The 15,711-nt window shown below is 38.0% G+C and overlaps 2 protein-coding genes across 3 annotated transcripts; both read right to left on the bottom strand.

Annotated features, from left to right (window-relative positions):
- Positions 1-78: 78 nt before the first annotated feature.
- LOC125476511 (APO protein 1, chloroplastic-like) lies at positions 79-3,175 on the bottom strand. 2 transcript variants are annotated; one of them, XM_048582730.1, is made up of 5 exons: positions 3,018-3,175; positions 2,553-2,638; positions 2,385-2,458; positions 1,114-1,478; positions 79-982 (listed from the first exon to the last, which is right to left on the bottom strand). In XM_048582730.1, exons 2-5 carry the CDS (start codon positions 2,605-2,607, stop codon positions 145-147), a joined length of 1,332 nt encoding a protein of 443 aa, XP_048438687.1. In that variant the 5' UTR covers positions 2,608-2,638; positions 3,018-3,175; the 3' UTR covers positions 79-144. The 2 variants fall into 2 exon arrangements, with proteins under 2 accessions (XP_048438687.1, XP_048438688.1); XM_048582731.1 differs by having other exon boundaries at positions 2,553-2,628; positions 3,018-3,169.
- Positions 3,176-4,328: 1,153 nt separating this feature from the next.
- LOC125476432 lies at positions 4,329-11,551 on the bottom strand. Its single transcript, XM_048582609.1, has 9 exons — positions 11,390-11,551; positions 7,321-10,365; positions 7,146-7,226; positions 6,239-6,391; positions 5,721-5,884; positions 5,477-5,624; positions 5,183-5,305; positions 4,965-5,052; positions 4,329-4,777 (listed from the first exon to the last, which is right to left on the bottom strand). Exons 2-9 carry the CDS (start codon positions 10,288-10,290, stop codon positions 4,575-4,577), a joined length of 3,930 nt encoding a protein of 1,309 aa, XP_048438566.1. The 5' UTR covers positions 10,291-10,365; positions 11,390-11,551; the 3' UTR covers positions 4,329-4,574.
- Between the last annotated feature and the right edge of the window lie 4,160 nt (positions 11,552-15,711).

Here is a 15,711-nt window from a genome sequence, read left to right as displayed (position 1 = left end):
GATAATACGAAAACGGAAAAATAAGGAGGGGGTGATGGGTTCAAATTGGATAGGTCCAGGGTTCGAAACTCTCAAAAGTAACCAAAAGGTTAAAAATCATATATACATGCGTCACAGTATTCTGCTGCACAAAAAGTCTAATATTCAGGCAACTAATTGTGCCTCCTCACTTTCAGGGACAACAATGTCAAGCCTCATCATGGGTTTATATTTCTCAGGGATCTGTGCACCTGCCTGCAAGCAAACCTCTACAACTGCCGGAGCCTTCCCGTAGAACTTCTTGAGTGCACCGCCCTTCAAAGGAGGTCCTTTGGGGTCTTCGACATGCCATACGTAATTTGGAGGGAAAACTTCATCCACGGTAGCATCCTGCCAGCCATGCTTCCCATCCCTCCATTGGTGCTTGAATTCCCCACAAAGCTTTGCATTGTGACCCCAAGGTCCCACGTGAACCTCGGAGCAATACCCGCATGCCTTCACTGTGTATTTATCCATCAGCTTCGTCACCCCCAACTTAACAGTTTCATATGCATCCATTGTCTCCTGTGCAATCTTGGGAATATCTGATGGTGGTGGAGGTGGAAACCGCCCACAAGCCCCATGTGTATCGAGATCAATAAGTGATGATGGATTTGCAGAGATCCCTGGTTGAGGCTCCTCAATCAATCCACCTCGATCGATCACTTTCCTTCCAATCATACGGATGGGTTTGGTTCTTCGACGTGAAGGGTACTCAGGGATCTCAACACCAGCTTGGATGCACAGCTCCACAACAGCTGGAATCCTGTCGTATTGAAATCTAGTTTCATGCTTAATGCGCCGACCAAAAGGGTCATAGAGATGATATGCCTCGATGGGTACAAGCACGTCATTGACAGAACCCTTGATCCAGGAGTGGAAGCTCCGGCGTTTAGCACTGGTTGCACCAAGACAGTCCTGTATGTGATGACCAGAGTGGCTCACATGAACCTCAGAGCATTCACTGCAGAAAGAATTGAAGCATTTTATCGTTCCAAGTAAAACCTAGGTTTCTCAGAGGTTAGTACACAGCTATTTACAGCCGCATCATAAATTTTGATGGATGGCCACATCATACAAATAAAGCATACTTACGTGCAAGCGTATACCGGAATAACGTGCAACAGCTGCGCAATGCCTTTAATTAAAATTTTCCAGGAATCTAGTACATGGTGAGCAACGGGAATCAGATCAGGGGCAAGTAATCCATTTTTTGGAGGTTCGAGGGGCTTCTCTATACCCAATTCTGCAAGTTTTTTGTCCTCCTTTGCGGCCTGCTTGATCTTATTTAAGGGAATAGGATACGGTTTCTTCTTATTCTTAGGTAGTACAGGTGGAAGATCCACATTTTGGGGATATGCTTCTCTCTTCCTGTAAGTTGGTTCTACTCTGGTCTTTCTACTGGCAGAAAAGATGGTTCCAAATATACTTCCTCCTTTATGAAGCTTTCCATGCTCAAACTACATTGTGAATAAAACTTAAGCATTAGGTCTCAGGATGAAACTCAAACACATGACTGCTTATATGAATTTACAAATTAAGTAGGACGATATTCTCAAAGCAGCCATACTGTCAAATTACAGTAGCCTTAGAGTGTAACACCACTAGGAACACTTGTAAGAAGCTAATTGATTAGTTGTGAGAATCCCGAAGATATGCGTGGGAACATAAATGGTTATAACAGAGTTTCTATTATCAGTATCGAGTTATTAACGGCAACTTTAGGAGGAATCCTTTCAATACTTTTTCATCCCTTTTTCTTTGCATTCATTTATTTTCTTTAAAAAATTTCAGTCTCATATGGAAACAGATGATTCTGCCTCAGTAGTGGGCAACCAAATAGTATGATTGAAAATCACAAAGTTGAGCACTTGTCAAGACTCAAAATTCAAAACACAAGAAAATTTACAGTATTCAGATAGGGGTGTGCTATCCACACACACATTTTTACTTCTCACACACCCCTTGTTAATTTATGTCCGTTGATCTTCTTCAACTCATCCGATCCGACGGCCGAAAACCAAAAAGGTGTGGGAGAAGTAAAAAGGGGTGTGTGGATATCACACCCCTTCAGATATTCATAACCATTTCAAGGAGACAGACAATCCACAAATCGGAACCAACGCTGGGTAAGTCTGATAATTGACATTAGCATTCATATGTTCCATGCTATGATTAGGAATTAATTGGCTCTAAATTGAGCTTACGCATAGCAAGCTCAACTAAAAAGCTTACAGCAATGGTTAAGGAACTGGGTACGGACTTTTGCATAATATTTCTCCAAGTCATATGTTATGCATACTTGTAGCACAGTTCCACAATAACGAACAAACAAACAAGACAGAAAATAAAAGATAGAATCAAACCTTCAACCCAAGACCATACGATGTTGCAGCTGATAACTGAGGCTGCTTGAACTCAATGGTACAGAGGCAAGCACCTACAAAGTTAAGCAAAACCAATACATGTTATTCGTAAACTTGTTTCTAAAAATAAAAAATCGAAGATCGAAAATGAAAGAAGAACTCGATCACCTTTCGGATATGACTCCCACAAAGCAGAGGATGCTATTGGAGGATTCTGGAACATCTAGCTAATATTATTACGAGTCTGCAGTCTCCTAATAAAACCAGTTACCCAATTATTAACATGGCATTTCAATTCCAATATGTAACAGCTGAGACAAAATTGCTAATGAGTGCACAATGATACAAATACAATAAAAAAAACATGGGTATTCAACCAAAAAGGAAAAATATTTCCACCAGCACAGCACCCCCGCCCAAATCCCACTTTTTTTTTTCTTGGTTAAAGCCAAAGCTAATGAAATGGTGTTGCTTTTGGACTGTAGAATTTACAGAACCCATCAAATTAATGTTGGATGGGTTCTCTGAGGCCTTTCGTCAAACACTTTGCGTGCACAGCAGACGACGGCCGGATAAACACAACGCAATTCAAAACTTTGAAGCAGGCATGCGCCCGCGAGAGAAAGAGCTTACCTTTCAGCAATTTTGAGAACACGACACTGCGAGTCTGCTGCTGTCAAGAGTTCGTGGGTGGCTGTTGTTCTTCAATTAACGGTATTATTTACAGCAAGCTTCTCCTTCATTATCTATTGATGGAAAGGACATAGTTGTAAATAACGCGCCAATACGAGGGCATATATAGGAAATTTATTATTAATTTTCGTTGGATGGTTTCTAGACCACGAGTATCGTGTATAAGCAAACAATTCAACAATGAGATAATGCACTCACAACAAGGTCACATTATTACAATAGAATTAGCCGTATTTAGGCGTCAAATTCAAGAAAAACGATCATCATTGACTCATTGCACTCGGTAAATCAAAATTGATATCTCGTCCAACCAAGTACAAACAATTACCGAGAAATCTAAAGCTACATGATTTTTTTTTTTTTTTTAACTCCCATGTTTAAGTGTTTTGTTCTTAGTTTTCAACAAGGAAAACTTACTCAATCTTATCAACAAAGCGAATAAGAAAGATTTAAGAGATGGATTAATCTTGAACCAAATGATAAATTAAGTTATTAACATGTCCAGCTAAACCCTAATCCTAACATGATGAGAATCCGAACTCCACATGTATTTATTGACATGAAAGTAATTAGCTTTACCACGTTATGTTTTATATACAAGCAATGTCAAGAAAAGATGATTTAAACACAAGATCGTAAGTCTTTAAAAGAGGAGGAGTCAAACATAAAATCTCAAGCACACAACTTTAACATGTTAAAATGTGGGCAAAATACTTTAGAATGTGACCTTTTTATTTTTTTTCTAACCAGTATCATTGTCACATTATGTAAAGAGAACGGCTTGGCTCTTTAAGATTGAGATTTATGAAACTTTGTGTTTATATTCGAACCATTCGTATTATAAATCATTCTGCAAAAATTATATCTGCAAAAAAATCAATTCAAAATAAGATTGTTTTGCCAATCAACTGTACTCTATAGATAGACTATTCGTAATTCTTTTACCAAATCCGTCTATATATTTTCATATGTTCGTTGACTATACAATCTCATATTTTATTGATTTTCTGCAATGATGATCTTTACAAAGTAAATTTATAATATGAACAGTTTCAATCATGAGCACAAAATTTCGTTAGTATCTTGAGAAAGAACTCCTCAATCTTGAGCAGCCAAAGTCAAAAACCAAAGTGACCTTTGAAGTAGATGATCAAATGAACAGGAAACCATTGTCTTTCACTACTATCTTTTTTTTTTTTTTTTTTTTTTTTTTTTTTTGGTTTATTTCATTGAATTTTGAGCTTTCAAACAAAAGGAAAAATAAAAGTTTGTATTTCACTATGAACACAAATAAATTGATTTACGTATAAAACCCAATTCTTCCCGTTTTATGCACCAAAAACACAATCACTCCGTTCCGTTCTGTAAAATAGTTGGTTGGGAGCCCTTCTCCCTATTCATATAATACACACAACCTATATGGGGTATAAATAATTTATAATAATCGGCTCTCGTGCTTTAGCCGAGATTGCACAAGGGAATCATCGTCGAACTCTGCTACTTGGGGACCTGGTTCTGTGGCTGAACCGGTGGTTTAGTAGGACGGCAAGCTGCAGTCATCACCCTCAAGCGTTTGGTTATTTCTGTAAACGACGGGCGAGCAACAGGATCCGCGGCCCAGCATTGCTCCATTAGCAACTTCCATTCAGAATCACAAAAGGGTGGCACATGTGGCCTCAATGTGTTATTCACAATGCCTCCTGCAAGTAATCAAGTGTCAGTATTTCCGGTTTTCTCTTTCAATCTCGGCTCCATACACACGAAAAATCAGCACGTCAGCAATGAACACACGCTAAATCACCAGGACTAATAAACAAGATATTATATGTGCTTGAATATCGGACTGAAGCCCAGTAAGACCATGAAGAGAGAACTTAGCGTACACACCTATGATTGCTCCGTAATGCATATTGGCATAAGGCTCCTCACCGGTTAGAATCTCCCATAAGACAATACCAAAGGAGAATACATCAACCTGTCAAAAGGCATAAAGTGGTTCAATGACGTTGCATCAACGTGTGTGAAAAAGAAAATCAGCTGAAACTGTGTGGTAGTAACATTCTTTTTCTGCCAGTAAGCATTAGATATGAATTGTACCATCCTACCTTTTCAGAAACCTTACTGCTGCCACCATTAAGAAGCTCCGGAGCCATCCATGGTAGGGTACCCCTAACACCACCAGTGACCAAGGTATTTCTTTTGATTTTTGACAATCCAAAATCTGCTACCTGCAAAATTATATAATTCTCTGCTAAATACAATGTTTGATTTTGGAACATAATAACAGTTTGGCAAAGAAGAAAGGACGATAAAAAAGACCCACATAATAAGCTCGATTCCATCATGAATTCCTGATCAACTATAGAATCTTATATAGACAACAAGAATTATACAAATACCTTGCAAATGGGTCGTTGAGGGTCTTTCAAGTTTACAAGCAAATTGTCGCATTTCAAATCAAAGTGCACTATGTTTTTTGAATGTAGGTATTCCATTCCAAATGCTGCATCCATCGCAATAATGAGCCTCTTACGACGATCAAGATGTCTGGGAATTCACAAAACCAATATAAGATAAAGATTGAAGTGCCTGGTACACTGGTAAGGATTACATCATTGACGTAACTAAAGAGAACAGTATTACCTTTCCTTGCTAAGTAAAACATGCCTCAGAGAGCCATTCACCATGAACTCGGCCACTGTGGCTAGTGTTCCTCCTGGTCCATTCTGGACAACGCCATAAAATGCCACCACATTTGGATGGTGAAGCTTCGAAAGAATTTCAGCTTCGCGCCAGAACTCAACAGTCTGAACAGGGGGAAAGAAAAGAAAAAAAGAAGAGGATCAATGGTTATTGTTATTGACATGTCACATGATGACAAGTTAATGAGCACAATGCTGTAGGTGAATGCTACCCTCCACCAGCCAGCACCGAGAGGTTACTGTAAATATCTGATATAACGATTACTACCAGACTAGATGATGGAGGGATGACAGCCATCTGAGTTTGAATCGATGGATTGTTTATAGCCTTCATTTTGTATAATATCATAATAGAAATATTCTTCACGTTTGACTGGAAAAACATATTCACCTAACATGACTCACTTGACCTCTAGCTTAGTGAACTATTGAACAAAAAAACTATCTGTTCCGACTCACCAGTCTTTCTTGCTCTGATGAACGCCCTGTGAAACAGCTCTTTTTTATCCGCTTAATGGCCACATCTGTTCCCCTCCATTTTCCATGATAAACAGTTCCAAATGTGCCAGAACCCAATTCCCTAAGCTCTTCAAGATCTTCATTCTCTATGATCTGCAATGAAATACATAGATGGCCAACAAGAGAATTAACAGACTTCAAAAATCTCCAATTTGCACAACTGAACAAGGTGCAGATGATATTAATAAGGGATAAACGTATGTGTCTGTCACTACATGATGAATACACGGCAAGATGTTCCATCAATCAATTTTGCTGTGCAAAAGTTGGGATATGTGATATTAGCATGACAATGAAGCTTCTACTAAACAAATCAAAGTAAAAAAAAATAACTAGGATTCATGTAGCATAGAAACAAGGCAGAGCTGGTATGCAATACATTCTATTAGGCAGTCATTTAGGTTTAACAGTTGTAAGATTAGAGGTGGCAAGATGCCAAAAATGGTATGAAGAAATAAAACTGTAAGTTAGTAATGGCAGTGCCATGGTAGTTAGGGAATTATAATACTATATATTCTGATGTTTGAGGGATTAGTGGCTTCCATAAAATAGAACTACAGAAAAGGAACATGGTGGGAGTGTCAACACTGCTAATAAGCAGGCTGTGCAGGCAGAATTCTATAGTGGAAAGGCAAAATTTTACTTCCAAATACAACCCAAGTACTACTAGTTTTACTCAAATACTTCCTTGACTTTAATTGAACAAGGATCCTAAAAATTCTTATAGTTGGAAGAACAGAAAGTAAAGAAAAACAGATCTGTATAGTTTATTGATTGGTTAAAACGAAGACCACTAGTTAACGTTTCCATAATGCAGATTGAAATTGTAATAGGTAAATTATCTTACCTGCAAGGTAGTAATATCAAATTCTTCCAAAGGAATATCGACAAGAGGTACACCTGTGTTCTGAATATTTAGCTCACCATCCTACAAGAAAGAGCAATAGAAAATTGGTCAGAGGCAATCAATATGATAAGTTGATAACAGTGTGATTTACTAGTAAAAGATACAGAAGAAATACCTCATACTCTGATTCTCTTACTCCATGATTTACCCCATCCAGCTGCTCACTTTCAATTCCCCTTAGTGGCGTAGGATTGTAATCTGAACCTAAATTCACTTTGTTTGGTCCAGCTAAAGCAGGCAAACCTTGACGAATATCTTCATCAAAATTTATTTGGGAATCAGTGTGACCAAAAACAACTCCATCAGACTTCAAAGGTGGAAAGCTGTAATCTACTGGAGCTCCTGATCCAATATCAGTCGGTGGGGATGAGAAACCCAGATGGTCCTGATCCATAAGGGAAACATCTTTTCTTACAAATTCATTCTGAGCCAAATTTCGGAAATACGACCAATGCTTAGGCTCGGGATTCTCCATGTTCAAGCTCAAGCCAGTTCCATCGCCAGGAAGTGGAGGAAGATCAGAAAGATCCCCTGAGATTCTAGCTTTAGAAAATATATCAGACAGGAAGTCACGCGGAAAGCGGTCATTAATATCAATGAGAATGTCTCCCTGCTCCGGAGTGCCGGCACCAGCAGCAGACTCCCCATGAGCAACACCTTTGGCTGGGTTCTCTGCCCTAGCCAATGGTTGTCCATGACCCTTGGCATTATTCTCATTGTCCTTATTGGCAGCAATCTCAGACCATTTAAATTCTGGTTGAACTGAAGCAGAATCATGTGTAAGCTTCCCAAATGTTTCCCGATCAGCAGTTTGTTGTGCCAGCGCGGCCGCTGCTTTATCATTGCTACTTGGGTCTTTGTAGTTATCTTTTGGCCAGCCCATTTCCTGATCCAATTTTTGTACCTTTGACTCAAGCCCCTCATCATAAGCATCAGCACTCATTTTACTAATATTTTCAGCAAATGCCAGTCCATCTTCAACGTGCAATAGTTTTGAAGGTAAGCCCGGCTGCACAGACTGCTCAGACTGCAAAGGGACATTCTCACCATGCAATTTATCCACGGATTCCGCAATTGGTTGTGAGTGATCAGGATGTGCTTGAGTTACCATAAACTGGGAACCAAAAGAATCACCAGATTTTGATAAACGGTTCAATTCTGCTTGTTCCCTGGGGATCCGCTCAGAATGATAGACACGCTGAGGAGCCACAGGTGGTTCAAGGTAGCTAAAGTCCATTGAATCAACCTCAGAGCCACCATATCCAGGAGTAGACTGTCCACTGGTTGTGTGGAATTGGTCATCTTCATTGATCTTTTTCCCATCATTTACATCTTCAGAGGCGATTGGTTTTTGTCGAGGTTCCTGGAGCTTTTTGCTGCTTCTTGAAGCCAACAAAGGTGATCCTGTCTCTGCTGCTGAATTGGCAACTGAAACTTGATCCCTAGAAATATGATTGAGAACTAAACTGTCAGATGAAGGGAGAGAAACAGTGTTTTCATTTTCTAAATTCCTAGGTTTATCGCTTTCATTTATCTTGTGGAGAGAACTCTCTCTCTTCATTCTTGCTTCCTTTGGTGGAACTTCCTTCTCTAAAGATTGAATTTTCTCAGGTTCACTTATCTTTTTTGCTGAGCTGTTTTTTTTCAATTTTGTCTCCTTTATGGGCAATTCTGAACCTTGCCCACGCATGCCACCATATAGCTGCTCTTCAATCAATCCCCCCTGTTGAGGGGATTGGCCGTATATTGGCATTGAATCAATATTTCCTCCAGGTGTTACATGATGTGAAGTGAGAGAACTAGAATCATATTGTAATGGAACTGATGAAGGCACAGCAGTCTGACCATCTTTCCCGGGGACAGAGTGGAAAGTTGACACTGGATGTTGTCTGGCTTCTCCACTATGCATCATCTGCCCCTGGCATGGTTGTGAATTGGATTCATTAGCCCTTGAAGAACCTGGAAATCCTGATTGAGAAGAAAGGTCAGTTGAGATAGGCACATTTGGTGCCGAAGGCGCTGTGCCAGCACCAACTGTATCAGGCACTGCTTGAGTGCTCTCCCTTGCAACGTTTAGACTGAGCAACTCTTCCAAGTTGTTGCCTGGAGAACTTGCCAAAGCAATAGAATTCTTTCTTGAACCTAAGTCAATACCATTTACAGCAACAACATACTGAATCTCAGAATCACCATCCACGCTTTCTACACCATACTGAGAATCCTCCAAATCAACATGAGAAAACAGGAACACCCTAGGTTTCTGTGATCCCCCATCTTGTAGCCCATTGAACTCATCCATCATGTTTTGCAGATCTTCATCACATGAAACAGAAACAAGTGCATCAAGATCCTCACCGGGAAGCTGATACTTTATTGCACGAGTTTGGTCATAAATTGTCAACATTTTCTGCATCAGATCCTGCCAAAAGATATCCCTGTTTAACCGTATAATACGTGTTTCGCCTCCAACATATCTAAGCCTTCCATCACTGGGACGAGGTAAAATTTTACCACCAAAGCTGCAGAGAAACTTCACTTTCCTCACTGAGCTATCAGACATTCCTGAAGAAGCATAATGAAGTCCTCGATTGCTGTCATTCCTTGATGCCTTTCTTTCAAATTCCTGGACACGCCCTTTATCTACCATGTTTGGTAACGAAGTATCAGACCCACTTTCTGAACCTGTATGGCTAATTCCCAGTAAGCCCTTTAGATCCATATAGTTAGGAGCACTATTAGGATCCCCAGAAGCTAAATGTTGCCTTGGGTTCACTCTTTCCCTCATGAATTCAAGAGCAAATTCCTCACCGGTCTGAATGGAGTAATTCAACACAGGCCTGGCTCCAACAGCAACATTGTAATCAGGAGGTCTCATGTTAGTACTAGCATTACTTGATGGATCCTGGAAGTACCTTTGATTGGATGACCCATTTCCGTCGTTTCTAGCTTCAACATTATTGTAGCGAATGTGCTCATAGTTTTTGTGTTGATCCATTGCACCTCTACCCATATTTCTATCCATGCTGTCTAAAGTCACATGGATAAACATCCAAGCAAACAAGCAGTAAATATGACACGTAAGCATGTTCCCATGGGTAGCCAACTGCAATCTTTGCCAACAGCATACATTCTTCCAACAAAGTAATCCTTAACTAGTAACCTGAGAGAGCAAATGAGGTATCACTAAATCAGTTAACCATAAGGATAATTTCTAGGCATGAGCAACGTCTAAGAAAACAACCTTCTCGAACAAGACAGTAGTCAGAAACTTGAAGCATCTTAAGCAAATTATGAATTAGAATTCAAATGCATCAATGATCTGAAAAACAAAAATGTAATCCATATACAGATAATCCAAGTCTAAAGTGCAAACTACATAATCAAATATTTTAACCCAAAAAACCTCTCGTAATTATGTAATTTTCAGAAATGCTATGCTATTCACATACATTGTACTTTGAAGCACATTCATTCGCTTCGAATCACACTTCTCCCTAAATAAGACAAAAGTGGCAAAAGGTCGTTTATAGGATTTCCTAATTTCTCAATCATTTATGCGTATTCTCAGTGATCAAACAGGCAATAAATCAACACGACTAGAATCCGAAAGACATCCTACAATTCACATTGTCTGGATCAACTTAACACTGCATCATCAATGACCAACACGACTTCCATCGTATGCAAACCGTATACAGATGTTTGACAATCACACAGCTAAGACTGCTCGGCTTTTCGCTACAGTCAATGCCAGCAACACAATCTTAATAAAATTAGACAATCCACGAACAAATGCATAACTCGTAAAATTGACTAAATCATTAAAATTATTGGACCAGAAAGGACTAGAGGAGACTTCAGATAGATTTTGAGGCGCCGGCATGCAACTCAGATTCAAGATCCTAAACCCACCAAATTAATCCCAATAAAAAAAAAACCTAATTGAGCACACAGAAACACTAAAAATAAATAAATCAAAATTCGCAACAAAAACGCAAGATTTCAGCATACAAACTCCGACCAGTCAACCTCACACAAAATTAGCTCAAAATTAAACATCTAATCCCCAAATTAACAAAAAAAGACAAAATCTTGCGAGAGATCCAGCTGAAGTCCGTACAATAATCGGATAAACAAACACAAAAACGATCCGAAAATTAAAAAAATCAAAATACAATGATTACCTCCGAAAAAACTACAATCCATCAATCAAGAGCACGAACACTCACAGTGACGACCCCTCTCTCTCTCTCTCCGATGATAGTTGAACCGTCTCTGAGCTCAAAGACCCTCACTTTTTTCTACAATTTTCTTCTTTTCATTTGTATTGTAAGAAGATTTGGGCGTCTCTGATTTTACGTCCCTCTCAGCACAGTTAAACGATTATTTAATATGCACGGCAGACAAAAAACCAAAAAAACATTTACAAACAAATGAAAGAAGGAGAGCCACGCGTCTTTATGGAGCGTGTAGGACACATGCCAGTTGGAGCCGGAATGGATATTCCCGTGGGCGTACCCAGGTGTGAACTCGGTCACATTTGATATGACCCAATTCGGTGGATTAAATATCAAGTATTCAACACAAAGATATTTGTTTCAATGCTAATGTGTCAATCTAATGAGTAAATTTTACTTATAGGTTAAGGAAAGGGAATCTGAAGACACAGATTTTTTTTTTTTCTTTCTTTCCAACGAGTTCACCCAAAGGAAAAAGAATAGGCGATCTCAAATTTTAGGATACAAAGTCAATCTCAACTTCTATGTTATTTTTTCTCATTGAATTTCATAACCGTCTATTAATATTTCTTTCAAATTCTTCCATTTAATCATAAAAAATTTGCATAACTAAATCATACGTCTAAAAATTTAGGGATATTACATTCGACCCTCTTTAACATAAATCTCGTCCTAGAGATTTCCAATTAGTAAATAATGGAAGAGATGTAAAACCAATCCCACCATTCCATTTATATTGAACGAAATCAAAATCTTACTGTATGATTTCATTCTTATCCGAAAATTAACCAATAAATAATCATCACAGGCTTCCCACATATTATAACTTCCAATCACGATCAATGGCAATACCAATAAGCATCATTGGCTATACAAAGATGTGAGCACGATTCTTCTCTCAAAACTCCTGTATACAATAATCCAACTTGATGACTGGTCTCGCGGCCGATTACCCTCACTGCAATTTCACAACAATGCGAAGTAGGGTGACGAGAGTGTCCATTTACTTCCTACATCACATATCCAAGCACTCTCCCTAAGGACTACGGGTACATGTCCGTTTGTGTAGGCCTCCAGAGGTTTAGGGGATTGAAACCCCAAGGTAGCGCACGATGCCCTTCAATCCTAGTGCCACTCAATCTAGGAGTGTCCATTTCACTAGCTATACCATATAGACTATCTCGCAGTAGTAGCCTGTCCGTATAACACCCTCTGAAGGTTTAGGGGATCGAAACCCAAGGGAACCACACAATCCCCTTCACTCTCAAGTCTTCAAAATAATTCATGTGAATGCACCTTCATTCATAAGACTCATGCAATGGTTCAATATCACTGCAAGTCATATTTCACACCAAAAAGAGTGGAGACAGAGCAAGTAGTTTAGCTAAAGTTTAGAGAGGATAGAGACTAGATTAACACACAACACTAGCTACTCATACATGCAATTTCCCAATTCACTCCACAGTTTGATTTTAACCCAAAGCTGTGAACATATCAATGATCTTCCTTGTTAAACGCATTGCACATGAAATATGTGAGTAGCCCCATATACAATTCTTGTCAAACGCCAATGTCATAAAAGAGGAAAAATGTCCTAATAAGCTGAAATTATATAGCACACATAATCTCTACTAATTAATGAAACTTTATTTGTCAACCAAAAGAGGGTGAAAAGACAAACTAGTCTTCTATCACACAAAAAAAAAATGATGGGCAATAATGTGATTTCACAAGTCCAAATTTTATTGAAATCTCACCTATAGGTGATGTTAAAATACCTTCAATATTAAAAATAAAAAATAACCAAAAGAAAAAACCTCCCACTCCCCCCCCCCCACGTCCTCTCTTTCTCCTTATCTCCTTCTCATTTTCTAAAAAAATGTGTTTATACACACAAAGTGTGTAAGCAAATGCTAATAACTATAAATAAAATCCTTGTAATCACACATTGTAACTAGAGTTTCCGGTAACTTGGAACTACCTATAATAACCAATGACTTAACCAATGTAGCAATTCATATTAGAAATAGAATAGATAAATTCTTCAAATACAAAAGTCACAAATAATCTCACAATCTATAAAAATAGCTTTTAAAAATTTACCTTAAATTGTAATGCTCAGCTCCATAACATTGTAGCTGAAAACGATTGCCAAAACTTTGTAGCTCAAAATGATTCATGAATAAAAATTTACACCAAAACTTAAGATTTTTGGGAAAAGGTTTTTCAGTGGAACAACTATTTTCTGCTTTTTGAGCAACAAACCAACGAAGAACTCAAGAATATAGCATATTGTAGAGTAGAATTGTTTGCTCTGATACCACTTGTAACGCCCAAAAAATAAAATTTATTTGGAAGCTAATCACGGTTAGGCTCAAAATAAAATTATAGTTAATCAATATTCTAATAACCACCATAAATCAAATTTGATCATTTTATGGTTGTATCTAATTTTCTTGTTAGACTGCCTACGTATCCTCAAATGGGATCAAGTCAATCGTAGTTCACGACCTTATTTAAACAGCGTAACACTACATAAGAAACAATACCTTCTTGGCTAGAAATTTCAACAATTACATGAAAATAGGACTTACCTCAAAGGATTTTAACTGTATCTTTGGTCACCAGTTTAATTAGTTGTCCTTTCAATTCACTCAACCAATCAACGATATGTATACTGTATGTGAAAATTGTCTATATATATATATATATATTCATACCCACATATATGCATACACATAGGAGTTGAGATTGACTTTGTACCCTAAAGTTTGAGCTTATACCATCAAGGGCAAGTGTACTGCAACTTTGGCCAAAGTAAGGGTATTGTACATACCTCTTAGCCTCACTTTCTACCCATGTGTTATTGTGTTTGTATATATTTGCAAGGATTTGTGAATAGGATTTGGGTCTGATGACTATCTTTTGAATCTATGTCTTTGGTAAAGAAATCTGGATGTGGTGTGCTTCTTGATGTGGGTTTGGTACATTTGTGCTGTGATGTCTTGTTTGTTTTCACCACTCGGCCATTTTCTCTAGTATTTTTTATTCGACTGCTGACAAGACTTTTATGGCAGTGATGGTGGCAGATGCTGCTTTTTGTGGTTAGAAATTAGAGATTTGGGTTTCCATTTTAGTTTATTTAATTGGGCTGGGCTTTTATGTATCTGTTCCCCCAATGTATTTTAGTTATTTTGCCTTCCCTTGTCTTGGCTTGTAACCTTTTATCAGATTAATTAAATTATTTTTTCATACCAAAAGAAAATATCACTAATTAAAATATTTCATTGGTTCAATCATCGTTTGGTATCGAAACACGTGAGTTGAACAGCGAACATCTCAATTATAAATACTGCTAGACAATAGTACCAGCGTTGAGTTTAACTGTAGTGAGAATATTTATCATTATGTTTAATACAATAGTTCGACTAAAAACATTTTTGGTAAAAATATTTTTGAAATTAATATTTAGTAACAACACAAGTGAATAATTTGGAATCTCAAAACATTTTATCTAAAAACGTTTTAAGTCATCTGAAAAGTATTTTCAAACAAGCTTTTCAATATCATATATCAATATATTAGAATATTTTAATTAACCATTCGTAAGAAATACATCCAAAATAGAAGCAGTGAGACATGTGAGATGATGGGTTGATTCAAAAAGAAGTGTACGAAGAAACAGTAGATTTGGCATTTTCTTACTTTATTTTGGATGAATGTTTAATTATGTAAGAGCTAGTTGCGAAATCCACCCCTTTAATTTTGGGTCACTTTTTAAAAGGTACCCAACCTTTTCCCTTCTTCAACAATTCAAACCACTTTTTTTTTTTTTCTTTTTCTTTTCCTACAAATCAAGCCACTTTAGTTCATACCGTTTGAGCCTACTCGTGCAACAAAGTGGGCCCCACACATGCTACGTAAGTAATTATCGAAAGACTGAAACGACCAGACGTTTATTGTCATGAATTGTTTTTCTTTCTTTTTATTCAACGATGAAAATTTTAATTAAATTTGAATGAAAACGTTTATATCAGAAGGCAAAGTATTAAACAACCATTCCGTCTCAAAACAGCCCCATCTATGAAGGTCACCCCCCTCGAAACAAAAAAGTCAATAGATGTGCTGCCCTATTACAATCCCGGAGAGCAAAAATAATTTTTACGGCCCTCAATTGCTGTCGCAAACACTGTACGTCGACCTTCAAGCATACATAAAAACATGTACGCATTCATTCATCGTATGAATGTCGAGTGAAGGGAGAGACA

Source organism: the organism of the source record quoted next, unplaced genomic scaffold (genome assembly GCF_019419815.1).
Source record: "Pyrus x bretschneideri cultivar Hongxiangsu unplaced genomic scaffold, Pyrus_bretschneideri_v1 Contig19, whole genome shotgun sequence".
NCBI classification, from domain to species: domain Eukaryota; kingdom Viridiplantae; phylum Streptophyta; class Magnoliopsida; order Rosales; family Rosaceae; genus Pyrus; species Pyrus x bretschneideri.
Note: the sequence above shows the minus strand (reverse complement) of the source record. Positions and strands in the feature narration are given on the sequence as shown.

Coding starts and splice junctions, on each gene's coding strand:
- LOC125476432 (XM_048582609.1), bottom strand. CDS start 10,290: ATGCTTACGTGTCATATTTACTGCTTGTTTGCTTGGATGTTTATCCAT. Junction 6,392..7,145: donor TTGATATTACTACCTTGCAG/GTAAGATAATTT, acceptor ATTTCATTGCAG/ATCATAGAGAATGAAGATCT. Junction 5,625..5,720: donor GTTTTACTTAGCAAGGAAAG/GTAATACTGTTC, acceptor GTGAATTCCCAG/ACATCTTGATCGTCGTAAGA.
- LOC125476511 (XM_048582730.1), bottom strand. CDS start 2,607: ATGTTCCAGAATCCTCCAATAGCATCCTCTGCTTTGTGGGAGTCATAT. Junction 2,459..2,552: donor GTGGGAGTCATATCCGAAAG/GTGATCGAGTTC, acceptor TTAACTTTGTAG/GTGCTTGCCTCTGTACCATT. Junction 983..1,113: donor ATTCCGGTATACGCTTGCAC/GTAAGTATGCTT, acceptor TTCTTTCTGCAG/TGAATGCTCTGAGGTTCATG.